Source organism: Sus scrofa, chromosome 15 (assembly GCF_000003025.6).
Source record: "Sus scrofa isolate TJ Tabasco breed Duroc chromosome 15, Sscrofa11.1, whole genome shotgun sequence".
Lineage (NCBI taxonomy): Eukaryota > Metazoa > Chordata > Mammalia > Artiodactyla > Suidae > Sus > Sus scrofa.
In genome coordinates this window covers 133,786,819-133,812,846 of record NC_010457.5, presented here as the reverse complement: position 1 = coordinate 133,812,846, position 26,028 = coordinate 133,786,819, and the positions used below count along the sequence as shown (strand labels likewise).

The following is a 26,028-nucleotide window of genomic DNA, read 5'->3' as shown; positions in this document are numbered from 1 at the left end:
AGTTCCCGTTGTGGGGCAGTGGTTAACAAATCCAACTAGGAACCATAAGGTTGTGGGTTCGATCCCCGGCCTCGCTCAGTGGGTTAAGGATCCGGCGTTGCCGTGAGCTGTGGTGTAGGTCGCAGATGCGGCTCGGATGCCACGTTGCTGTGGCTCTGGCGTAGGCTGACAGCAATAGCACTGATTAGATTCCTAGCCTGGGAACCTCCATATGCCACGGGTGCGGCCCTCGAAAAAGACTCAAAAAAAAAAAAAAAAAAAAAAATGTGTTCTAGCAGTTCCCATCATGGCTCAGCAGAAACAAATCTGACTAGTATCCATGAGGATGCAGGTTAGATCCCTGGCCTCACTCAGTGGGTTAAGGCTCTGGCATTGCCGTGCGTGAGCTGTGGTGTAGGCCGCAGACACAGCTCAGATCTGGTGTTGCTGTGGCTGTGGTGCAGGCCGGCGGCTACAGCTCCCATTCGACCCCTAGCCTGGGAACCTCCATATACCTCAGGTGTGGCCCTAAAAAGACAAACAAAAAAAAGATTTTTTTAAAAAAAGATCATTTGATGTAGAGGTGTGAAATGCAATTTGCTTCATAAAAGATGGAATTTGCCTTGTCCCTTTTCTGACTCCGGTTCCTCCAAGGAGGGATCCCAGAGGAATCCCGGAGTGCCAGGCAGGTGGTACTCACTCCATAAACAATGACAGCATGGAACACTCCCACTGACACCAACGGTCACCTCTGCAAACTGCCTGTGTGTGCTCACACATACCAAGCAACTCGAGACGAAAAGCCTTACAAAGTGAAAACTACTGCAAGACCTCCTTCCCCTTCTAACCCTCCATTTAGGCGGAATGTCCGGGTTCCTGGACTTGACTGTGCCTTAGCCTGGGAGCTAAATGTCTGGGGAGATGTCCACATTTCACACGGAGGTCACTCTGCTACGCCTAAGAGGATGCTCTCCAGTTTTGCTCCCAGCAAAGGACAAGGCCAGCAGGAGCAGAACCCGAGGTGGGGGTCCCTTCAGCCCTCCCCCAAGCCCCTCGAGTGGGGACCCTGCTGGTGAGATGGCCTCACTGCCGCTACCCCCCGCCCCTAGCAATGAAAGGGGTGCTAACTCTTCCCCCAGGACTGATTCTCAGGGAAATGTCTTCAGCCCTGTTACCCCCGCAGTAAAACAGCAAACGCCACAAGGTGAAGGTTTCCGACTGGACGGCGCGAAGCAGAGCCGGAGGCGGAGAAGGTGAGGACGGCTAGGTCTGAGCTGCTTCTCTCACAGCTCAGTCACCACGTGGCCCTGCGTGGCTCAGCCAGAAGGTGAGGTCACAGACTCGCACACATGCCCGTGACTGGACAACCAATCTGCTCCAACATCATGTCACACACTGGGAAATGGATGCCCAGAGAGGGTAGGTGACCCCCCCCCCCGCAAGGCCACACAGCCTACAGGAGGCAGGGCCAGGACCAGAAGACGGTGGCCAGCACATCGTGGCCAGGGCACATCGTGGTCCATGGAGCTCCCTCCTGGAAGGATGGCGTGCCCGCTTGACCTGGGGGTCTAGGGGAGCTATGTGCCAGCATGTGGATGCAGCGGGTACTCTAACGAACACGGGAGGCTGTGTCCTTCCAATCGAGGCCCAGGAAGGAGATAGGACCCTGAGATGCACAGCTGTTGTCCTGAGCTCCCAGCTCTGCCAAGGGAGCCCTACCCACATCCAGCCTCTGCAGCTGCGCTGGAGGTACCCTAAGATCCAAAGGAGGGAGTGGGCGCTAGAACCCTTCTAGATGCCGGGGACCTGAACGGAGTACAGAGCCAGGCGTTCGTGTTCTCTCAGAGATGCTCAGGCCACTCCCAACCAACTAATGTACTCAAAGCTGGGGTGTCAGTCGTAAGCAGCCCAGGAAAGGCCCTCTCGGACCCACTCCCAGTCGGGCAGGTAAGTCACAGACAAGGTGACTTTCAGGGTGCTCCTCCCTCACCTATAACCACCACCCCTCCTAACTTTAGACAGTTTACCCAGGCCTCTGACCAAGCTTCCTGTTTTCCTCTGGTATTTCAAGTCTATTTCAAAAATGAAAAGAAGTAATTTCAACCACATGATTTAACATTTAAAAAAAAAAAAAAAAAACAGAAAATCAGTGAAACTATTTCTTCCCTTGGCAAGCCCTGACTCAGAGGGTCTGGCTACCAGGGCCGTGGATGTGTCCCCAGGTATGTGGACAGCTGCAAGGGTGGGGAAGGCATGCAGCCACGGCCAGCTGGCCTGACTCAGGAGCCACCTCCCTTTGGCATGGCACAGCTATGACACAGCTCCATGAGGATGGAGGAGAGGGAGAAGTTTCCCAGAGATGCTGAGGGATGGAGACACCGGCAACAACAAACCAATCAGCCCAACAAATGTATCTAGACTGCCTACTCTGTGCCAGCATGTCTCGGGGTGCCGGAGTGGAGAGAGCCAGCAAGCCCAGCACATCCCTTTTCGAGAAGTTTTTACCTCTTCCTCCATCAGACAGAAACGGGGGTGGGCGAGTGGGTAAAATGTAGAGACAAGAAACAAAAAATCTGAAGAGCTTAACCTTAAATCCATGTAAAATTTTTATTTATTATCAAAAATTTCAAAAGGTATTATCAAGGGAGTTCCCACCGTGGCTCAGTGGTCAATGAATCCGACTAGTATCCATGAGGTTGCAGGTTCGATCCCTGGCCTCATTCAGTGGGTTAAGGATCTGGCGTTGCTGTGGCTGTGGTGTAGGCTGGTAGCTACAGCTCCGATTGGACCCCTAGCCTGGGAACCTCCATATGCCGAGGGTATAGCCCTAAAAAGACCAAAAAAAAAAAAAAAAAGTATTATCAAAAACCTTCCCCCAAAGAAAAATCCACACCTAGTTTTTCACTGGTAAATTCCAGCAAACATTTAAGAAAGAAGTAACACCAAACTCTCAGAAAATACAGGGAGGAACAAGGATCCTCCTCGTTCTATGATGTTAGCTGATAAGTTTTATAAAGCCAGCTTACTCTAAGTGCCAAGACCTGACAAAATCAAAAATTACAGATCAATACCTCTCATAGATATAGGTGCAAAATCCTTAACAAAATAACAGCAAATCGAATCCAACAGTAAATAAGAGGACAATGCCTTATGAGGAAATAGAGTTTATTCCCAGGAATGCAAGGCTGGTTTATAACACTTGAAAATCAATTTTATTTGTTCTTTCATCAAAATAGAGAAAATCCATATGGTCACTTCAACGGATAAAAAACTAGCACTTGACAAAATTCAACACTCATTCATAATCAAAATTCTCAACAAGAAAATCCCCAAAGTGATAAAGGCTACCTACCAAAAAACCTATAGCTAACAACATACTCAAAAGTGGAAAGCTAAGTTATTTTCTGTGAAGATTAGAAGAAATGAAAGGATTTCTGATTTCATTACTTCTATTCAAAACGGTACCAGTCCAAACTTTTGCAGTGAGAAAAGAAAAAATATATAAGGCATTGGGGTCACAAAGAAGTAAAGCTGTCCCTAATCTGCAGACGCTGTGACTGCTTACACAGAACTTTCCGGGGGAGCTACAAAACAGCTACTAGAACTATTCAGTTATTTTCCAAGATCACAAAATCCGTCATATTCTTATATATATATTTGCAGCAAATGATTGTTAAATAAATGAGATAAAAATATTTTCCAGACACAAAAAAAACAAACTACACAGGAATTAATCTAAGAAAAGACATCAAAGATATCCACACTGTGAACTACAGAACTTTGATGGGAGAAATTAGAGAAGACCTAAATAAGTAGACATAGATGATGTTCGTGGGAAACTCAATGTTATTAAGACATCAGTTCTCCCCAAACTGATTTAGAGATTCAATGCGATCAGAGTCGAGATTCCAGCGGACTCTTTTGTAATAGAAACTGATCAGTTAATTTTCAGTTACATGAAAATGCAAAGGATTTAGAATAACCAAAGCAATTTTAAGAAAGAAAAACAGAATTACAAGGCTTAGGCTGTATGATTTCAACACTTATTATAAAGCTAGAGCAACCAAGCAAGTGTGGAGTTAGGGAGGAGCAGACCCAGATCAATGAAACCGAACAGAGAGTGGGGAGAAATGCATAAATACGTGGTCAACTGCCTGGTGGCAAAGATGTCAGGATGCTTCGAGGGAAAGAGAGTCTCCCCGATGAGTGCTCTGGGGACAACTCAACACCAACATAGGGGAAATGAACACCGCGTCTTGCCTCAGATTACACCTAAAAGTTTAAACATCATCTCAACTGCAAAACCTAAAACTGCAAAAATTCTAGGAGAAAATCTTCACGATGCTGAGGGAGAAAAGGGTTTCCTGGATAGAACACAAGCATGATCCATAGAGAAAAAAGCTGGTAACTCAATTTCACCAAAAAGACTCTATTCTAAAAACGACATTTAGAATAAGGAAAAGGCAAGCCTGGAGTTTCCACTGTGGCACAGTGGAAACGAATCCGACTAGTATCCATGAGGATTCGGGTTCAATTCCTGGCTTTGCTCAGTGGGTTAAGGATCTGGCGTTGCCGTCAGCTATGGTGTAGGTCGCAGACAAGGTTCAGAGCCCATGTTGCTGTAGCTCTGGTGTAGGCCGGCAGCTGTAGCTCCGATTAGACCCCTAGCCTGGGAACCTCAGGTATGCCTCAGGTGCAGCCCTAAAAAAGGAAGGAAGGAAGGAAAGGGAAAGAAGGAAGGAAAGGAAAGGAAAGGAAAAGAGAGAGAAAGAAAGAAAGTGGAAAGGAAAGGAAAAAGAAAAAAGAAAAAGGCAAGCCAAGCCAGACTGGGAAAACTATTCACAACACACATATCACAGACTTATGTCCAGAATATCCAGAGCTCTTACGACTCAATAAGACAGACAAATCAATACAGAAATGGACAGATGACTCTACTTGGCAAAAGAGGACAGGCAAATACTGCACATGAACAGATACTGACATCATTCGTCATCGGGGGAAGGGAAATTAAACCACAGGGAGATACTACGGCTATCTAGCAGGGGACCAGGGGACGTAAAGTGAGAAGCCCGCCCACCCCCAGGGCGGGCGAGGCTGCGGAGCAGCTGGAGCACCCGCACCCGCGCCGCTGCTGAGGACGCACAGCACCGAGCGCTCTGGAAACCAGCGGCGCAGTTGCGTGAAGAGTTAAACGTACACCTACCACATGAGCCGCAGCCACTCTGCTACCACGTCTTTGCCCAAGAAAAATGAAGACCCACGTCCACACACAGACTTTTAGACGCATGTCCGCAGCAGCTTTGTTTGCAACAGCTCCAAACGGTACACCGCTTGAATGGCCACCCCAGGTTAAATGGATCAACCAATTGCGGACACGCCTAACATGGAAAACTTCACAATCCCATGCTAAGCCAAAGTAGCCAGACATCGAAACAAAAAAAAAAAAAATATATATATATATATATATATATATATATATACACACACACACTAGTATTTTCCAATTTATATAGAATTCTTAAAAATGTAAGTTAATCTACCAAGACAGAAAAGAGATCCCTGTTCGCCTGAGGAGGGATACGGAGAGAGGGTGAAGCACAAGGAAGTTCTCACGGAGATGGAAATGTTCGTTTTCCTGACTGTGGGGACAGTTTCAACAGGGGTAAGAGTGTGTGTGTGTGTGTGTGTGTGTGTGTGTGTGTGTGTGTGTGTGTGTGTGTGTGTGTGTGTGTTTTATCAAGGTGTGTGCGTATTTTATCAAGCTGTACCCTTTAAGCAGTACAGTTCATTGTGCAGCAATTATGCCTCAACTAAGCTGTAAAAATAGTTTTAATGTTAGCACATCTTACTGCACTGGAAGAGTCTTTAAAGGACAGGGTGAACCTTTCTCAGAATGACTAGATGACCACAGAGTTTATCACCCAAGCTAGGAAACTTCTGCAAGTCAAAGTGGGTGCTAAAAATAATGAACAAGTGGTAGCTCATCTACCACAGAGTGCCCGGGAAAGCCAGCACTTACGGCTTTGGGAACAAACACCCAATCTATTCTTCGGTGTGATTAGATACCTCCTGCATACAGCAAACCGGTAAGTTCATTTCTTAGAAGACAGAGAGCCAAGCTGGCAACAGCCTCAAGGGCCAACTATCCTGGATGACTCTTGTTTCCCAAAGAAGCAGTCCTGGTTTTCAGTGTCAAGGGCAGGACAGACACCAAGCCTCCTGCCTCAGGGTCAGTGTCCCTTCAGCTCCTCCAAGGATGAGGGGAGCCACCCCTACTCCTGTTTCCCAAATGTCTAATTACTCTCATCCACCGTCATCAGACCTTTGCAGACAGAAAAACCGAGAAGACAGCACCCTGACGCTAAGCAGCCTCTCCCACTCAGGTCCAGCAGGGATGGGGGCAGCCAGGACACGCCCCAAGCAGCTCTGGACAGGGGACGCTCCGGGCCGTATCGGAGCACCTGTGCACCTGGCAGAGCCTTGAGGGTTAGCTAAACAGCCTATCAGAACTAGGAGAACAGCTGGATCCCACTTTCTTTCCGAGTTTACCTGTCAAACCTGGTGCTTCAGCTGTGGAGAAGGAGGGATTCCTGAGCAAGAAGCAGCACAGCCTCCCTACCATCAAGCAGGGAATTATCTTAATTTGATAACAAATTGCTTCAAGAAAATAAAAAGTTCATCTACTCTGAAATGCCAGGTTTTCTGGGACAGAAGAACAAGGTTTTTTAAAAAAAAAAAAACAAAAAAAAAAACATAATACCCAACAGAATGATACCATTTTCCTAACTTTCAAAGAACAAAACCAGACAGACAGGGCTTGGCTCAATCACATCCTGGGACATCTGCCAAACATTTACAAAACATGGACATTTACCTGAACATTTACCAGAGAACACTGGGTAAAGAATGACTAAAATTATTCATTTCCTGGCCACACTAAGAAAAGTTCAATCAAACCCATGTACCTTCTCCATTGTTTCTTTTCTCAAAGAACTCTTTACAAAAGTACTAGAGTCAAACTACAGTCTCTCAACTGTCCTTTTTCGTTTGTTTCCTGTCACTTGTAAATCCAGATAATCAGAAGTCACAATCATTAACATGCATATATATATATACACCTACACACACACCCCCCAACGATACTGTGAAAATGGCTTAGGTTTCATGAATGCAGCCCCACAGTCCAGACAAGTAACAGAGTCCTCTCCCACCTCCAAAGCTAAATATACTCAACAGACGCCACAATTAGTTCCACCGCTCACCAGCCCGGCTGCCAGGAAAAGGCAGTGCCCTCTTTCTGCCTGCTTGGAACGACTGGAAGAACCAAATGCTAATCCCTCACGTGGCATACCTGGCTCTTTGGACCATCTGTGCCACAGAGCAGGTGCTGCCTTCAGCAAAACCCCACACTTAGCAAACATACAGCCACCAATTTGGCTCAAAGCCTGCTCCTTCCTGCTTCTTGAAACTGAGAACACAGTGGATTACAAAGCATGGAATTCACTGGATTTACTGCCTCCTGCAGCTGCTCTCCCGGTCCTGCTCCACGGTCCAAGACGTGTTTCAACCATCAGAGTTTTCAGTTCACTAAGCACCTACTATGTGCCAGGTGCATAGAGCACTGCCCCCACTTTTCCAATGGGAGGATGAAGCTCCAGGTGTAAGAAGCTGGGATCCCACAGCTGCCAGCTGCCAGGGCCAGGACGGGCGCTCAAGCTCTCCTGCAGCCCTGCGCTGGGCAGGGACAGGGGAAGGGGCGGTGAGCCTGACGGCAGGAGCTGCTGTCCTAACATGGGGCTTCCTGTCTGGCAGGGCCTCTACGCTTACGAGGGACAGCCCCAACCCCCGAGGACAACTCTCCCATCCCAGACCCAGGCCAGCTGTCACAGAAACTGGGAAGAGTTTTTCCATGCAAGGAAATCTGCCAATTATATATACAGCTTTTCCTCTCTCCGAGCCAAAGCATAGGGGTTTTGCCCAGGAAATATCTGAACTCCAAACAAGCTCAAAAGGAAAGCTGATGTTGAAATCTGAATAAAGGTCAGGGTTCCTCACCAAAGGAGCAGCGCCTGACTGCCCCACAGGCTGACATCTGCTGGAAACAGCTGAGCAACTCAGGCCCCTGGTTTCACCCCAGGCAGACCTACAGAAGAATCTTCATTCCTTCTACAAACTTGAACGCCAAACAGACAAGATTTAACCAAAAACACTACGTAAATCCATTACATAGCTTCCTATTCGTTTCTCTATTCATTCATTTATTTATTTACTTATTTGTTGGCCACACCAGCAGCACACAGAAGTTACAGGGCTAGGGATCGAATCCTTGCCACAGCAATAACCACGCCGGATCCTTAACCTTCTGAGCCATCAGGGAACTCCTGCTTCTTGTTCATTTATAGAATTACCAGGCTATAATTAAAAAAAACAGGAAAAATAAAATATGAAGGAAAGTCAAATGTGATTTAAAGATAATTAAGCAAAGATACCTTAGATTTTTAATTACATTTGGTTTTCCTTTACATTTTATTTTTCCTATTTTTATTAGTTATTTGCCTGATAACTCATGAGCATAATAATTCTTTCCTGATACCTACTCTTCAGTTGCAAGTGGTTTGTTTTTTTGGGGGGGGGGTCTTTTTGCCTTTTCTAGGGCTGCTCCTGTGGCATATGGAGGTTCCCAGGCTAGGGGTCCAAATCAGAGCTGCAGCCGCCACACCACAGCCACAGCAACTCGGGATCCGAACCACGTCTGCGACCTACACCACAGGTCAGGACAACGCCAGATCCTTAACCCACTGAGCAAGGCCAGGGATCAAACTCGCAAGCTCATGGATACTAGTCGGATTCATTAACCACTGAGCCACGACGGGAACTCCCGCAAGTGCTATGCTGTAACACTGCCTAGAATATTAACCTCATCTGAAATCCTTTGGAATTTCTATAAACCAAAATAACTGCTAAATGTTAGCAAGTTGAACCCTATTAATGTCCCACTAGCAGTATTAAGTAGCAGTGGAGACAAAAACTAGGAAACACTTGGAGGGCTCTTTTTTGCCAACCCAGTGACCAACGAGATGGATCCCAGTATCATCCCCATTTCAAGGATGAGAAAACTGAGTCTTAGGTCATATGTCCTGCCCTAAGCTACCCAGCTAACTAAGAAGACTACCTTTATAATCTACCTCACGAAACTTCTGGGTACCATAAAATATTTCAACAAGAGTACAGTGGTACAAGGAAGTTATAAACAGAGACGTGAAAAATCACCCCGTCCACGTATGGCAGGGTTCTTCTGACCCGGTCATTCCAGGGCACATCAGGATGATGCCATGAGCAAGGTCTGCTAGATCCCTATCCCAGTGACCATCCGCTGCAGTCACATGACTGAACAGAAGTGGCAGGTCCTACTTTTTGGAAATCACGTGGGGTTTCGATATGGTATTTTGCGGAAGCAGCCCTCTCAACATCCTCAATGTCATTCTCATTCAATCTCTACTGAAATTATACTGAAATATGAAATGTCTTTGTTGGGTCATCAACCGCCTTGGGCGATGTGGTGAGGCCTGTGGCCTTCTCAGAATGTCTCTAAATGCAGAAAATGAAGTACTCAGGACTGCAATGAAAATCAGCTTTCATAAAACACAGTCATAGCCACAGACCCCTTGTGGGCAGGAAGGACCAGGCCCCTAGGGTTACACACCTCTGCCAGGCAACTCATTTGTCTCTCCTCCCTCTCCCCTATCTCCCAAATGGAGATCTGGGGGTGGCTGGCACCCGGCAGGCATTTGGGACCAGGAGCATCAAATTCTGGAAGGATCCAGATGACCCCATGGAGCTGCCACACTGACCAAAGGCTGCCTTCCTTTGCGTGGAAAAATAAAACGACATGTTCACACCATTCTTGTTTTGACAATTTTTTTTACAAGCAGATGTACGGGGCTGAATGATGGCCTCCAAAAAAACATGCCCATGTTCTAACCCCCAGAACCTGCGAATATGAGCTCATTTGGGAAAGGGTTCTTTGTAAACATGGTAAGGATTTTAAGATGAAATCGCCCTGGATCATGCGGGTGGCCCTAAATACAATGACAAGTGTCTTTACAAGAGAGGGAGGAGAGGACACAGGGGAAGGAGGAGAAACTTCTGCGGAGATGGAGGCAGAGACCAGGGTGAGGTAGCCACACGTCAGGGAAGGCCTGGCAGAGGCCAGGAGTGGGGTCTGCCCTAAGCCAGCGGTTGGGAGCACAGCCCCGCTAACTCCTCAATTTCAGCCTTCCGGTCTCCAGAAAGGTGAGAGGATAAACTTCGGCTCTTCTAAGCCACATGGAAATTTGCCACGGCAGCCCCAGGAAACGACGAGAGTAGCCAAACCTATTTCCAACACACACACCTCGTGATTTTCTAAACATTAAATACTAAGATTAAAGACAAACACTCTTTTACGTGCGCAATGCTGTACCGGGCATTATGCAGAAGTAGCCCTCTAAACACGCTATTTCTTAAACTTAATTATCATTCAATCTATACTGAAAACTCTCTTTATCTTCAATCCCCTTCATGTGGCCAATCCATTTCCCTGAAATTTGAGAATAAACCCAGAGCCCGTCCTCCCCTTCACTCTGTTCTCATATCATGCCAGCAAGCATCCACCTCTTGCTTTCTGCCCTGCCCTCTGCCCAAGTGCCCAGCGCTCCTTCCAGCCACCCCCTCACCCCTGCATGTTCTCGACTTCTGCTCGGCCCTTCACCAGGCTGAGCGGCCCGTGATGTTCCCCACTTTCTGCTCCTGTTTCTTTTTGTTTTTCATTTTTGTTTTGGCTATGCACACAACATGTGGAAGTTCCAGGGATCGAACCAGTGACCTCAAGCTGCTGCAGTGACAACACTGGGTCCTTCACCGGCTGCACCACAGAGGAACTACTAGCTTCTTCCACTAGCTCGGTCACGTACACCAGGGTCCCTCGATCTGTCCACTTCCTCAGCATCAAGCCCAGCCCAGTCTCGTCCATTCCTTTCCTACAGGAACATGACAGGCTCACCAGAGATTCCAGGGGTTCGGGATACCTAAAAGTTCCCACTGTGACCCATGAAAATAATGTAAGGTACGCAGGAGCCGAACTACAGAAGTCCTCGTGCTCAACAATGACGCTGTCAACCAGATCCAGAACCAGAACCACACAAAGCAGAAGGAAGGTTTATCTTCTCGACCTCAAGTCAGGTGGCAGAAGTGAGAAAGGCCCCGTGACCGAGCAAAGGCCGCCTTCTCAGGGAAAGCTGCACCCTCTCCTGGGCCAGGGGACTCAGGACGGGAGCTGCCCTGCAGGGGAGACCGCACTTATTTCCCCAAACGTCCCCCCTGGGACCTAGGATGCCTGTGCTAACGTTCTCTGACTAGGAAGGACTGAAAACATCCTGAGTCCCTAATCCCGTGGGAGTAAATGAAGTTTTAACTGGTCAACTGTGATCGTCTACGCAGTGAGAGCCACAACTATAGAGGCTCATGATGATGTAGAAACACTTACATGAAGAAATAATAAGGCCAAAATATAAAATGTACATATGCTGATGCATGTGTAACACATGCAAAATTTAATGTTTGCCTATGAAGAAACCTGAAGCAAGCGTGAAAATACAGCTGCTAAGCGGCAGGAGGATCTCCTTTTTTCCTGTTTTAACTTTCCTTTAAAATCATTATTACAGGAGTTCCCGTTGTGGCTCAGTGGTTAACGAATCCGACTAGGAACCATGAGGTTGCAGGTTCGATCCCTGACCTCACTCAGTGGGTTAAGGAACTGGTGTTGCCATGAGCCGTGGTGTAGGTCACAGACATGGCTTGGATCCCACGTTGCTGTGGCTGTGGTGTAGGCCGGTGGCTGCAGCTCTGATTAGACCCCTAGCCTGGGAACCTCCATATGCAGTGGGTGTAGCCCTAGAAAAGACAAAAAAATAAAATCATTATTACAATTTAAACTCTTTAAGAAAGTGGCCCGCATACCATTTGTCTGCTCCTGGATCTATTATCTGACCTGCTGGCTCTGCCCACACCCACCTCCCTGCAGGAGGCTAGACCTGCCCCCACCCCCAGCCCCACCCTGCTCACTCATTCCCTCCTTGGCAGAAGGCCCACTCCCCAAGCTGACGGAGGTGCCTCTTCCCGCCCCCTCGTCTTCTCCTGTGTTACACCTGCCACAATCATGATCTCTGTTCACGTCTAACAGCCCGTCAGAAGTCTCTGCACACAGGGAAGGAATTTTTCTACCTTGTCCACCCTCAGACACTCAGCAGAGTGAGCCATAACTTTCAAGGATTGCTGAAAAGGGGAAAACCAGTCTTCCTAAAATGTGCATCTTTTCCAATTGATTTGTTTGATTTCAGAAATTAGGTTGCCAGGGTAAAGTCTTACTTGTTGTCAAATTATTCCTACATTCCCCGGGGGGGAGACGAGAAGCCTTCAAGCTGTGAAACCTGGAAACGCACACACACAGAGCACAGGAGCCGGGCCTTCCCAGAGCTGCTCACCAGAACCCAGAGACACCCAGCGCCAGGGCTGCTTCAGGGCCGCCTCAGGGCCCTGCTCACCCCCACTTCTCTGTAAGGACCATCTGCAACAATGAACTTTGTTCTGTAGGCTTCCCAAAGAAGAAACAAGTCAACATCCTCTCGGAACAGAAAGGAGCAAGGGAACCAACTTCCGGACTCCAGCTCCCCGCACAGCGGCGTGTGTCCTCCCTAGGACAGCGGGCTGTGCAGCAGAACCCCTGGCCTCAAAGCAGGCGGTGCGAGGTGCGACCGTACACGACTGCGAAGGTGCCCATGGTCACTCAGCCTCACAGGAGAGCGGGTCCCAACTGTGGCTACACCTCTCAACTGTGGAAAGCTTTGAAAAATCACCCATCTGTAAATCAGCAGCAAAGACTGTAGCCCACCTAATCCCCGGGCAGAGCCTCCTTGCCTGCCTGCTTGCATCTCTCACAAGCATCCTAGCTTAATAAACCTGTTTCTTGCCTATCAAAAAATAAAATAAAATAAAATAAATCAGCAGCAAAATCTCTGCAGATGGTGCCAGGAGCCTTTTTTCAAGTTCCAAAGGGTGCTGGTCACAGCCAAGTTTGGGAAGCGCCACCCTAAGGGAGCAGAAGCTGCATGGAGGTCCCTTCTGATCCCGGCGTGACACAAGCCTTACTGACGTTTTCACCCCACCTTTCGGGAACGGACAGGGTCTGCGGGAGGGTCGGGGGAGAGGGCCTCAGACTGAGGGGCCCTCAGAGACCAGGGCACAGGGCGTGCATCCCCTGCAAGGAGCAGCTGGGCTGGGGCAGGTCAGTGTCAGAGCGAGAGGGCTGGGGAGCTCCACACCCCCAGCTGGAACTCGATTAAGACACGAGGAGGCACTCGATGGCCTCCAGCACCTTTAAAAATGGGCACAATGTGACTCTTTTGAGTGGTTTTATATCCAGGCATATTCCAGTAAAACTCGTCTTTCCTCTTCAAGGTCCAGCTCCACTTTGTGACCCAGGGCAGGCGTGAACAGTCTGCTCCAGGCCCAGGGAGGCCCGGAGCCCTCACGGTGCTGTTCCATTTCAGATCAGAAGTCCACTAAACTAAGGGAAATGTTCTCATTACGTACCAATGACACAGTAAATTCATTGGGTCCACTGCTCTCGACTAAGTCCTCCAAAATTCACTTGTTACAGTGGACGCCTATGACCCTACTGTCAACAATAGCAACCACGCTCATCGCGCCTCCCCTGTACTAACTCATCCCACCCTTCCAACACGCCACGAGCAGATACTATTGTTACCCTGTTTCTCAGATGAGGAAACTGAGGCTCAGAGGCCCGAGTGATTGGCCCAAGGTCACTCAGCCGGGGAGAGCCCGAGCTGGGACTCAACGGCCTGGCTTCCGAGCCCTTGCTGTGAGCACTGCTTCCATGCTCCTGTGCCAGGTCCTGCACGGGCACTTTCAGAGGTGAGAGAAGACCATAACCCAGCCCTGCAGTCTAGGGTCTTACAGCCAAGCGAGGAAACACAGATCCTGAACTTTCAAAGACGGAGTCCCTGACTCCTCTGGGAAACCCGAAATTTGGAAATTCCACACAGCACATAATCTCCCCCATAAATGAGCAAAATGTAACAGCATGAGCCCACCAACGCACAGGTGGACTCCCCAGGTCCCTCCCCACGGCCGAGAGCCTGTGACCCTGCGCGCCCGGGCTCCCCGTCCTCCCAGGGACGCGGCCAGGCCTGGGCCGCACCTGCCCGCAGTCGGCCCTTGGTCTGCTCCCGCTGTCCAGCTGAGGCGCCCCTTTGTCCTACTTCGCTGAGAAAATCGTCACTAAATTGAATTCAGCTCTGATTCAGCCTCCCTCAAAAAGGACAGAGCCTCTGACAGGAGCCACCATGAAGTCAGCGTCCGAGGAGAAAGGCCTCAAGACGCAAGACGGCAGCCAGACACCCCGGTAAAGGCAGAGCGCAGAGACGCCAGAGGCGCGCCCGGCGCCTGCGCGAGGCGACCGAGTGTGCAAGGCCTCTGGGGGCGTCAGCACGGGCGGCTGCTCAACACCCACCTCTCTTCCACACACACGCTGTGCGCGAATCAAGCGCAACAGCGAGCAGTGCTGGTGACGAGCTCCGTGTGTAAGCCAACTGCCTGCAAGGCCCTGCCTCCCCCCCCCCACCTGCCGGAGAAAAGGCACCTGCCCGACCCCTCACGTCCGTTCCGGCCACCTCCTCCCTGCACATCCATTCTCCCTCAGCAGCCAAAGCCGCTGTTACCACTCCCGGCTTTGCAAATCCCAATGGCTTTCCTGTTTCCCCTTAATGGGCAAAATGGTCCAAACTCCTCGTGGCTTAGAAAGCACTTCCCCTCTGCCCAGCTCACCACCCTCCAGGCTCTGCCCGCTCCGGCAGGCACCACGTCCACCCTGGACCCTCGGCACGGCTGCCCACGGCCCCACTCAGCCCCAGGTCTCCACGCCTCTTCCCAGCCACGCGAAGGCCCATCCTGACGGCCGCCCACCGAGGGAGCCAGGCGATCAACCCCGCGGCCGGCCGCTCCTGACTGCCCGGGACCCGCCGCTCGCGCAGGGCTGTTCACGACACGAAGGAAGCTCTTCCACTGACACCAGCGCCTCCACGGACAGTGCTCTGCCGCGTGGAGCTCCCGAGAGGAGCAGGGACTCGCCCTGGGCAGCCGTGACCAAGGCACTCTTCAACAAACAGGCATGAGCACCTTCTCCGTGCCGGCACTTGGGTAAAGCACAAGGCAGACCAACAGCCTTGCTCGCGCAGCGCACGGGTTGCAGCACTTAACAAACACCACCGCCCGGGCTCGGAGCAGCGAGGCTCCTGGGCGGCCGGCGGGGTGGGGGCAGTGTGAGCGGGACGCTGCGGCGCTCTTGCGCCCTGATGCCATGTGCTGCCTTCTGAAACTCCAGTCACTTTAGAGGAGGTGAGGACATGTCATCAAAGCTTTATCAAAATTGGACAGAGGTTAAAAATGATGGAAACACTGACTCGGAGAAATAAGGAAAGACAAGCACTAGACTCGAACGGCCCTACAACTCCTGGAATGCTCCACAGCTCTAGGCTGCCCCAGGAGGATTATAAATGAGGCCACAGGCCTGGAAGACAACAATCGAAAGCACTGAAGAAAGCTCACAGACGACCAGATCCGGGAGGGGAGATAGCCAAAGCCAATGAAAAAGTTCGGATGCCTAAGAGAAAACGCAGGGGCCCAGAGGACAATCTCGCCCCGAGGCGGGGACTTGACGACGACGTTCAACAGAAAGCATTTTAAAAAGGTTTTCTCTAGCAAAAAATAAGCCAGGATAAAATCAGAAAGCTATGCTGGAATGGGAATTAAAAAAAAAAAAAAAAAACAATCACAAGTAAAAGCAAGCAAAAACAATACAGGAGTTTCCGTTGTGGCTCAGCAGGTTAAGGACCCGTGTTGCCTCTGTGAGGGTGTGGGCCTCTCTCAGTGGGTCAGGGATCCGGTGTTGCCACAAGCTGCCACACAGGTCACAGATGTAGCTCAGATCCACTGCTGCTGTGGTTGTGGCTGCAGCTGCAGCTCCGATTTGACCCCTGGCCTGAGAATGTCCACATGCCATAGGTGTGGCCATAAAAATTATATACGTATATATACAAATTCTGATAAACAGAATTAGAGAAAGCTAGCAAATTAAAACAATGCAGAAAAGCACGAGCGACATGGAACATAAAGACCCCGACCCTCAGGGTCCCGCAGCCGCTGGTCCCTGACGGCCTCTACGATGTTTAACCAGCCTGCTGCTCTGAGGCGGAACCCCGACACCTCATCCCCTCACCCTGGGCGGAGCTGACGGCACCACGTGTCTGCTGCTCACCCTCTATCCCGCTCTACTCTGATCCAGAGCCTGCCCTTCCCTCCAGTTCACCCCCCACACTGCAGCCAGAGTAAAACATCCCAACGCTGCAAATCTGGCAATTTCACCAAAGGGAAGGAAGTATTCAGTGGACGGGCTGAAGGACTGAGTCTCCAGCCCTCTCATGCCTGTGGTCTCTCCCCCTGGTCTCATCAGGCCACAGTCTGTACTGCACCCCCCAGCACAAGACCTCTGCACACGCTGGTCCTTCAGGAGGGCCCATTCCAAAGTGCCTACAGGCATAAGACACACATGCACAAACTCACACACATACCCTCCTCGGTTGATTCTCCACTAGCCACTCTTCACATCTCAGTTAAGACATCACCTCCTCAACCGCTCCTCAACACCAGGGGGACCCTCTTATCATACACCCCATGTAGCCTTTCTTCCATATGTATCTGCCATCTCAGCCTGTAATCAGCCCTCCGTGTGTGTGTGTCACTGAGCCCCCACTAGAACACAAGCTTGACGAAAAAGAGCCCTTCCCCATTTCTGCTCACCACTGAAACCTTAGCCCTGACGTGGTGTGTGGTGGCCCCAGAGGCCCTGCATAGACACATACTGGACCAATGAGCAAATAAACAAGCAGGGCTCCTGAAGAATGAATGATTCACGTGAACCAGAATCACAGAGGCAAGAAAAAAAGACCCTTGTCAAATGGAAAACCAAAAGCAGAGCCTGGAAGAAAGCAGTTTCTATACACCAGACAAACTGGCGAGCAAAGAACAGTATCGCTCCTACAAGATTTCCAAGAGAAATGTAGAGACGTCTTCAAGGATGGCATCAACGGCAAGGCTGGCCCCAGATGCCCCACTTGCAACACCAACAAGGGAAACCCGTGTGCCACTGGAGCCACCTGATGATAAATGCCCTACTTTGATTCCTCTGTGGAAAGCATAACACTTTACATTATTTTTCTTCCTTGTTCTTCAGTCTTTTCTAAACGTCCTAGTTTGACTGGAACAACTGAAGAGCTGGTGAAACAAAGTAGCATGTTCTATGTAGCTAAACACTCAGTCTGGTACAAAGCTTGACTGAAAAGGGGACACCATCACGCGGCTGTGGCTACAAGCAGACACAGCCCTGGAAAAATCTGTCAACTGTAAACATGTGAAAAAGAAAAGAGAAAACTTCCATTCAAAGCACTATCTAAAATAAAAGCAGGAGTTCCTGTCCTGGCTCAATGGCAACAAACAAGACTAGTATCCATGAGGACTCGGGTTCGATCCTGGGCCTCAATGTGTTAAGCTGTGGTGTAGGCTGCAGACGCTGCTCAGACCTGCTGTGGTGCAGGCCAGCAGCTAGAGTTCCAATTCAAGCCCTAGCATGGGAACTTCTGTATGCCGTGGGTGCAACCATAAAAAGACCAAAAAATTAAAAAAAAAAAAAACTATCTTAAAAAAATAAAATAGTAAAATAAAATAAAGGCAAATAGGAATCCCCTTGTGGCACAGCAGGTTAAGGAGCCAGCATTGCCACTGCAGCAGCTCGGGCCACTGCTACAGTGTGGCTTCAATCACTGGCGCAGGAAAGTCCACATGCCATGGCCATGGTCCCCCCCCCAAATTAATATATAATAAATAAATAACAGCGAAATGAAAATTGTAGAGCTGAAAGGAAATAACTGTAATTAAAAACTTCATAGATGGATTTAACAGACAAGAAACACCTGAAGAATTATCAGAACAATAACAAAACATCCACAACAAAGAGAACAGAGAATACTTTTTAGAGTATAAGAAACATATGGAAGACAGTGAACAGATCTAACATAAAAGTCCCAGAGTAAGAGGAAAAATTAATGAGCAGAAGCAATACTTGAAGAGATAATAACACACACTTCCCCAAAACTGATAATAAAAGGAACATATTTCTACAGATTTCAGAAGTGCTAGGAACACTAAGCAAGATAAGAACCATGCATGGAGAAAAACAAAACAACAAAAATGCAAAATGTCAAAGAAAGAGAAAAACCTTAAAGTAGTCAGAGGAGGGAAAAGGAACGCCAACAGAACTGACCTGTTACTTTTAGCAAAAATCATGGAAGCTACAGTACAATGGAATGACATTTTCAGATCACTGAAAGAAAGTAACTGCCATGCTAGAATTGCATGAGTCCATTTACATGAAATATCTAAAAGAGTCAACACGAATCCAGAGTATCAAAAGTCAGGAGAGTGGTTACCAGTGGGGGCGAGATAACAATGGGGCAGAGGGACCACGAGGGGAGCTTCCTGGGGCGCCCACACTTACTACTGCTTGATCGGGTGGTGGTTACAGGTGGGGGCGAGGTAACAACGGGGCAGAGGGACCACGAGGGGAGCTTCCTGGGGGGTACACAGCGACTACTGCTTGACCGGGTGGTGGTTACACATCAAGCTCCACACACGACTTCATGCACTTTTGTCATATTTCAATTTTACAAACTATTTAAAATACACAACTTTCAGTAAATCAGAAATGATGCTGTGACAAACTTCTTTAAGAGTAATGGTAGTTAAAATATAATTTCAACACAAATCTGTGAATCTTGTGATAATGCTGAAAATAATTTTAAAATTATCCCATGTTAGATAATGGAAAGAAAAAAAATGAGAAGCATTTTTACCTATTATTAGTGCATGAAATTAATAAAAAAAAAAAAAAGAAGAGAGGGCAATCTTAGACAAACAGAGAAAGAGAGAGGGGTGCTTTTGAACCCAATATAGAGCTGACTATCCGAAAGCACATGAAAAATCAATTCATAAAAAAATTAATACAAATGGCCAATTGATGGTGAGAAATACTCAATCTCACTTTGATAATAAAAGAAATAAAACAAATTATCATTTTTATATTATCAAAGTGGCAAAGATGTTCCAAAACTTTTTGGTGTTTGTTTTATTTTGTTTTGTTTGCTTTTTAGGGCCAAACCTGTGGCACATGGAAGCTCCCAGACTAGGGGTCGAATTGGAGCTGCAACCGCCAGCCTACTTCACAGCCACGCAGGATCCAAGCTGCATCTGTGACCTACACCATAGCCCACGGCAATGCCAGATCCCTAACCAACTGAGCAAGGCCAAGGGTCAAACCCATGTCCCCATGGACACTAGCTGGGTTCATTACCACTGAGCCACAGTGAGAACTCCTAAAATTTTAACACACAGTATTTATGTAAGGATAGAAAAAACCATTTCATGAAGTCCAACGATAAAAGTTCTAGAAGAAACTTGGCAGTAACATACCAAAAGCCTTTTAGTTTCCACAGGTTAATACTAACATGTTTAATTATCAAAAATATACACTCTCATGTATTGCAGACGTGAGACGTGAAGCTGCAATGCTTTTTCTACGCTGCTATGCTTTTTGGCCTTGCAAGGGACGACCCCACTTGAAGGTGTCTGCTCTACTTTTCTTCTTCTAAAGGTTCCCACTGTCAAGCTCCACCTATCGAGAATCTAAAGACAGGGAGTTCCCTGGTGGCATGGCAGGTTATGGATGCAGCATTGTCACTGATGTGGTGCAGATTCAATCCCTGGCGTAGGAACTTTTGTATGCCGCAGGCACGGCCCCTCCCTCCCCCCCAAAAAAGAATCTAAAGGCATATCTTATTTCTGGGTTTAGCTGCATCCCAGCTTCACTCTGTTCTTAAAGAACAGAAGACAAGAAGACCCCTCTTCAGTTATAGAGGTCTCACCGGACCACTTCCTCCACCACGCCTGTCTAAAACTCTCTCCTCTCCCCCAAATATTTCCTCCCATCTCCCTTGGAAGTCTCTTGTCCCTCGGGTCCTTATTTCTTTATAATACAGTTCTTTGGCCATTTTAGGGGCAAATTAAATTAAGTCTTTTTTAATTTGGAGCAAATTTAACTCATTCCTTTCAGCTACAAAAGGCTCCCATCTGTTGGTTGATTCATGATGACCTCAACTTTCACTGCCTGGTTGTTTGTATCAGGCATGTAATTTTCATAGACGCTGTGGAATTTGGAAATTACTACTGGCATAGCTGGAAAACCAAGTGAGATATTCCAGGAAACATAGTGGCTCCTGGGCAAATACTTTCATGCATCCTGCACTCACTTCCCTGAGCATGTGCACCGGCCTTCCAGGCCCTGCACATAGATTCCTGGAATCTGCTGTATGAAAAGGGATGGGTTCAGAGTCCAGACAGTAACTACTGCAGGGCGTTAGAAATGGGCAAGTGCCGGAATACACTGACCCTCTACGGAAGCACGCCTCGGGGAACCAGGCACTGGTCAGCCAGCTCCAAACACTTCCCGTGCTATCCCCAAATTTCAGGCCCGTCACAAACTGTCCAAGGATGTGTCTCCTTATCTTGGAATGTTTCTGGAGAACCTCACTATTATTCATTGTGAGTGTGCCCTTTCAGATGAAAAAGCAGTTTTAAAGCACTAAGAACATCTAAAATAAGTGTGAAAGAACTGGTGCCTCTGCCCCAAGGGTGGGAACCATCCCCGACACCCCAACGGGCACAGAGTCTGGGGGGACCCCAATATGGGCCGGGTTCGACATCTGGAAGTCACCTGTGTGGCACCGCAAACACATTCTCTCACAGAGACAGTACGCACATCAGGGGTCATCCTCCAGCCAGGCTGATGAGGTGCCACAGTAACTCACAGTGCCCCAGTGCAGCGCCATCCTATGTTTTATGGAGATGTAATTCCCACCCAGCTCCGCCTCTTACAGTATCCAATTCAGTGGGCTTCAGTATATTCACACAGTTGTGCAACCGTCACCACTCTCTGATTTTAGAACAGAGATTTTAGATATACCTTAAGAATTTCTTCAATAACTTGAATGATCGAAAAGTAATTTAAAAACACTTTTCTTTTTCCTTTTTGCTTCTTTTTTGGCCATATCTTTGGCACATGGAAATCCCCAGGCCAGGGGTCAATCAAATCCAAGCCACAGTTGTGACCTCTGCCACAGTTGCGACAACACCGGATCCTTAACCTGCTGTGCCATGCTGGGGATCAAGCCAGCACTGCCACCAAGACAAGCTGCATCATTAACCCCATGCCACGGTGGCAACGCCAATATTTTTCTACTGAGAGAAAAAACAACTTTTAGAATGTTGGAATGTGAACAGAAGGCACTCAGAGTTAAATTCAAAGTCCCTTAACGTTTTTTAATTATTTATTTATACGAAAATAAGAATAAGCTAATCAATGAGTTGTTTTAAAAAGTTGTGAAAAGCAGGAGTTTCCGCTGCAGCTCAAAGGGATCAGTGAGATTTGCTGGGACACAGGTTCATTCCTTGGCCTCGCATAGTGGGTTAAGGATCCAGCATTGCCACAACGGCCGCTGGAGTCTGATCCTTGGCTTGGGAATTCCAAATGCCACAGGGCAGCCAAAAAGAAAAAAAAGTAAGTTGTGAAGAGCAGAAAAAAAGGTAATAAATATAAATGCAGAAATTGATTAGGTAACAAAAAATGTAACTGTTCAATAATCTAAGAACCAACTCTCATAAAAAAAGAAAACAAGAAAGAGTTTAAGAAATATGACAAGAAAAACAAAAGCTGAACAAATGAAATTAGACATGCGAATGGGGATCTAATGAGAGACATGTATGTTTAAAGTGCACATAATACATGCTACTAATTTTAATTTACTAAATTCAGAATAAGTAGGAAAGCACATTACAAAAAGTCCTCAAGAAGTAAAAAACCTCCTATGATCAAAAAGCAAAACTAAACCTTTACGTTTATTCAGAGCCTTACTACCTCCCTGAAAAGTAAGGTCTCTCAAACTTCCAAGAAGTAATCAATTCTAAAACCACAGAAATATTCCAGAGCACATAAAATCATGGGAAGTTACTACATGAATTTGATGGGGCTAGTCTAACTCCAAAATCAAAACATAACAAAGGCTACCTCCTACCCAAAGAAAAGCACACACATACTTTCAGAAAATTCTAAACCCAAAATTAAGTTACAACAATCAACATTACTGGGAACAGCTTATATTAGGAAGTGTACAAATACCTAAATTGACTCTCTAAATTAATGTTCAAAACTTTCTAATGAAATTCAACACCTATTCCTATTAAAAACTCTAAAAGCCACAAATCAAAGAATAATCCATTCACACAGTCCCCCAGCCAGTAAGTAAACAATAAAACTAATGCAGAAAAAATAAAAATAGTCCAAGTAAAACGAGGAATAAAATAAAAGAGACCATCAGGAAAGTCTAATTTGATAAGCCACAAAGTAAAATCAAGAGCGGTTAGTTACATCAAAACAAAATAAGAAGTTTAAATGGAGGAAGGAAAATCCCATTTGGAGTAGCAACATGAACAATCAATCCATGAATAAATAAATAAAACAAAGCCTGAAAGTAGCTGAAACTAACACTAATCCAAAACGTTAGATCCTAAATGTGAATAAAATTATCCACCTTGACTGAGAAAAAATGAGGAAGCTTACTACACTTCTGGATAGGATCACTTAATAGCATAAAGAAAAATATTTTAAAATATCCCATTCCTGCTATTAGAGTCTTATCTTATGCAGTAAGTTCTAGAGTCAGCCCCCGGAGCCAAAACTGTCACGTCGTACAAGAAAGGCTGTGTAGACATTAAACAAGATGATGAACATTTAGCTCAAGCAACATGGGAAAAAGTCTACAATAAATGTAAAGGGAAAATAAACAGATGCAAAACAAAAGGATCAGGACCATCTCGGGGTACATGTGGGTGAAGACATAGATCAGGAGAAATAAAGATAAATACATTGTCATTATTATTAGTACAAAGTAAACACATTGTTATTATTATTAGTACAAAGTAAACACATTGTTATTATTATTACCAAGTGAGCAGGTGGCTACCTGGGGTACTGAGGTCACATGATTTTATGCATTTATAACTTTTGCTGAAAGCACAACACAACTTCTATAAATAGGGGGCGGTGGAGGGGGGGAGGAAGTTTTAAAAAGAAAAGAAATACACCAAAATATCAACATTCTATATTTTGAGGTGGCTGAACTGTGGTTGTTTTTTAATTGCTACAACACTCTTTTCTGCCTTTGCCAAATGTCCTGCAACCATCATGAATAACAAACCTCTGTACAAAACCGTTACAGAATGTAAACCACAACACGGTTAAAAAAAAATTCACTTGGACCCTCTAGTTCTCTCGTGCCCACGTGTGCCAAGTTCTCAGTTATTCTCCAACCACAGTATTACTTTGAGCCTTAAACTCAAAATTTACCAGGAACTGTTCCAATCAGAGAGCAAAGGATGAGAAGTCTCAACGGCTCACACCCGCTTGTTCAAAATAAACAGGAAAAGCAAACGCGGAGAGGAATCCAGAAAGGTGTGCGTCCAGAGACTTACCGTGAAGCTGTTGTTGACGTTTTTGGTGCTGGACTCAGCCACGCTGGCATCTGTCAGGTCCACCTCATCAAATATGATCGACTAGAGAGACAGAGGGACTACGGTCAGTGAGGGCCGAGGCGCCCGAGGCTGCCCACGGCCGGCCCGGACCCCGGCCAAGCCGCCACCGCCGCCACCACCACCGCCACCCAAGCAAATGCCGCCCACACGGCCCGGAGCTCACAGTGCAGCTCGAGACGCTCAGTCCCGGGAGTCCACGAGCGATTGCATCAGTGCCGCCCGAAACACGTCCTGGTGCCTGAGAGAGCAGGGTCCCGCCCGAGGGCCCTCTGTCCTTCCGGCTTTCATGTCCCCCACTCGCACATTTGGGGGGAAAGGTCCCAGGTAAAATGAACAACTCTGGAGTTCCCGTTGTGGCTCAGCAGTAATGAACCCGACTAGCATCCCCGAGGACGTGGGTTCAGTCCCTGGCCCCGCTGGGTGGGTTAAGGACATGGCGTGGCTGTGGCTGGAGTAGGCTGGCAGTTGCAGCTGATTCGACCCCTAGCCTGGCAACCTCCATATGCCTCGGGTACAGCCCTAAAAAGACAAAAAAATAAAATTAAAAAATCTTTTAAAAATAAAATGAACAATTCCAGGGTAAGAGAGACTGACTCAAACAGAAGGGATCCAGCCGTGAAAGAAAACAAAGGAGCAGAGCAGAAGTGACCTAGTCCTGGAGCGAGACACAGTCAGGCTCCAGCAAAGGGCTGGGAACTAGGCCTGGGACCTCCCCTCCTTCTCCCCTCCTCTCACTCCCAAACCCCCATCACAGCCCCCACTTCCTACTTACCTTACTGTCCCCTCTAGGAGGACTCCACCAGGAACCCCTGGACGAAACACTAATAACTCAGAAAAAAGCCTTAGCCTTTAAAGGAACCCCTTCGTCTCTCGAACTAAAATAACTATAAGGTTTTTTTTTTTTTTTTTTTTTTTTTTAATGAAGGATGTGGTCAGAACCCTTTCTAAACAAGTTGCTCTGTTCAATTTCAAATGTTTGTGCAATAACTCACTAGGGATACACCTCAAAATGTAAATTATTCAGATTCCAGATTTTTTAATACTAAAAACATCAGTACTGACTACAGCACTGATACAGAAAGACTGGTATTCACAATGCCAAAAACTAGGCTGTGTGACACCACAGTCGCCCAAACTGGGCAGTGATCCAAGGACTCTCGCCGGCTCTCCTCTGCCCCTGGCATCTGAGTGGTGACTCTTGTTTTAAATCTTACATGTGCGATGGCACACAGGAAGAAGGACCATGGCTAGAAAGGCCAGAAATCCTTTCTGCTGACACACCAGATGCCCAATATGCTTCAAAAGCACACTTAGTTAGCTTCATAGGTATACACTTTTCTCCAAACTCATCAGGTTGTGCACATTAAGCATCTGGATAGTTTTATTTAAGCCAATTATACCTCAATGAAGTGGGGGTTTGTTTGGTTTTTTTTTTGTTTGGGTTTTTTTTTGTTTTTTTTTTTTTGTCTTTTAGGGCTGTACCCACAGCATACGGAGGTTCCCAGGCTAGGGATCCAACTGGAACTGTAGCTGCTGGCCTATGCCACAGCCACAGCCACACCAGACCTGAGTTGCATCTGCGCGACCTACACCACAGCTCATGGCGACGCTGGATCCTTAACCCACTGAGCAAGGCCAGGGATCCAACCCACATCCTCATGGATGCTAGTCAGGTTTGTCAACCACTGAGCTACAATGGGAACTCCTCAATGAAGGGTTTTTTTTTTTTTAAAAAAAAAAAAAAAAAGACATTTAGGCCGTAATAAGAGGTTTTGAAGCCACTGACCCCCAACCTTTCCAAAAGAAAGACACCTAACTGTAATGTGGTTATTTCCATGGCCTCTTCTCCTTTCCCCATTAAAGAAAGAGAAAATGAATAAAAATCCATGTTTATAAGAAATAAAACCCAGACCCAGCAGCCTAGAGCATTACAAAATACGCTCGAAATAACCGATCTAGAATTGAAGGCTGTTTCCCAAGATGAGGGCCAGGTGCCCAGCCTCTCCCTGCAGCTCCTTGGAGGGTTGTCTCTGCGAAGTTTCTCCACGGCATCTCACCTTGGCAGTTTTTGCGTAGTACAGTGTTCGCCCTCGAAGCTTAAAGTATCTCCTTTTTGACCGCTGGAATGAATTGTTCTGTTTGGTCAACACCCCCTCTTTGATGATGGTCTGAAAGCACAGAGACAGACTCATGAGCATGTGTCTTCACGGAGCTGTGCCCAGTGCACGTGCGTCT

The 26,028-nt window shown here is 47.3% G+C and overlaps 1 protein-coding gene across 5 annotated transcripts in view; it reads right to left on the bottom strand.

Moving 5' to 3' along the window:
• The window catches only part of DGKD (diacylglycerol kinase delta), a 118,456-nt gene that overhangs the window by 54,958 nt on the left and 37,470 nt on the right, over positions 1–26,028 (bottom strand). For 2 of the 5 annotated variants that reach the window (XM_021075023.1, XM_021075026.1), the window contains exons 2-3: positions 25,851–25,961; positions 23,734–23,814 (exon numbers count right to left, since the gene is read on the bottom strand). In XM_021075023.1, coding sequence (XP_020930682.1) covers positions 23,734–23,814; positions 25,851–25,961 — 192 coding nt within the window. Of the gene's footprint in view, positions 1–7,193; positions 7,216–7,244; positions 8,619–21,014; positions 21,720–23,733; positions 23,815–25,850; positions 25,962–26,028 lie in introns of those variants that run through there. The other 3 variants (XM_021075028.1, XM_021075027.1, XM_021075029.1) reach the window with 3 other exon arrangements.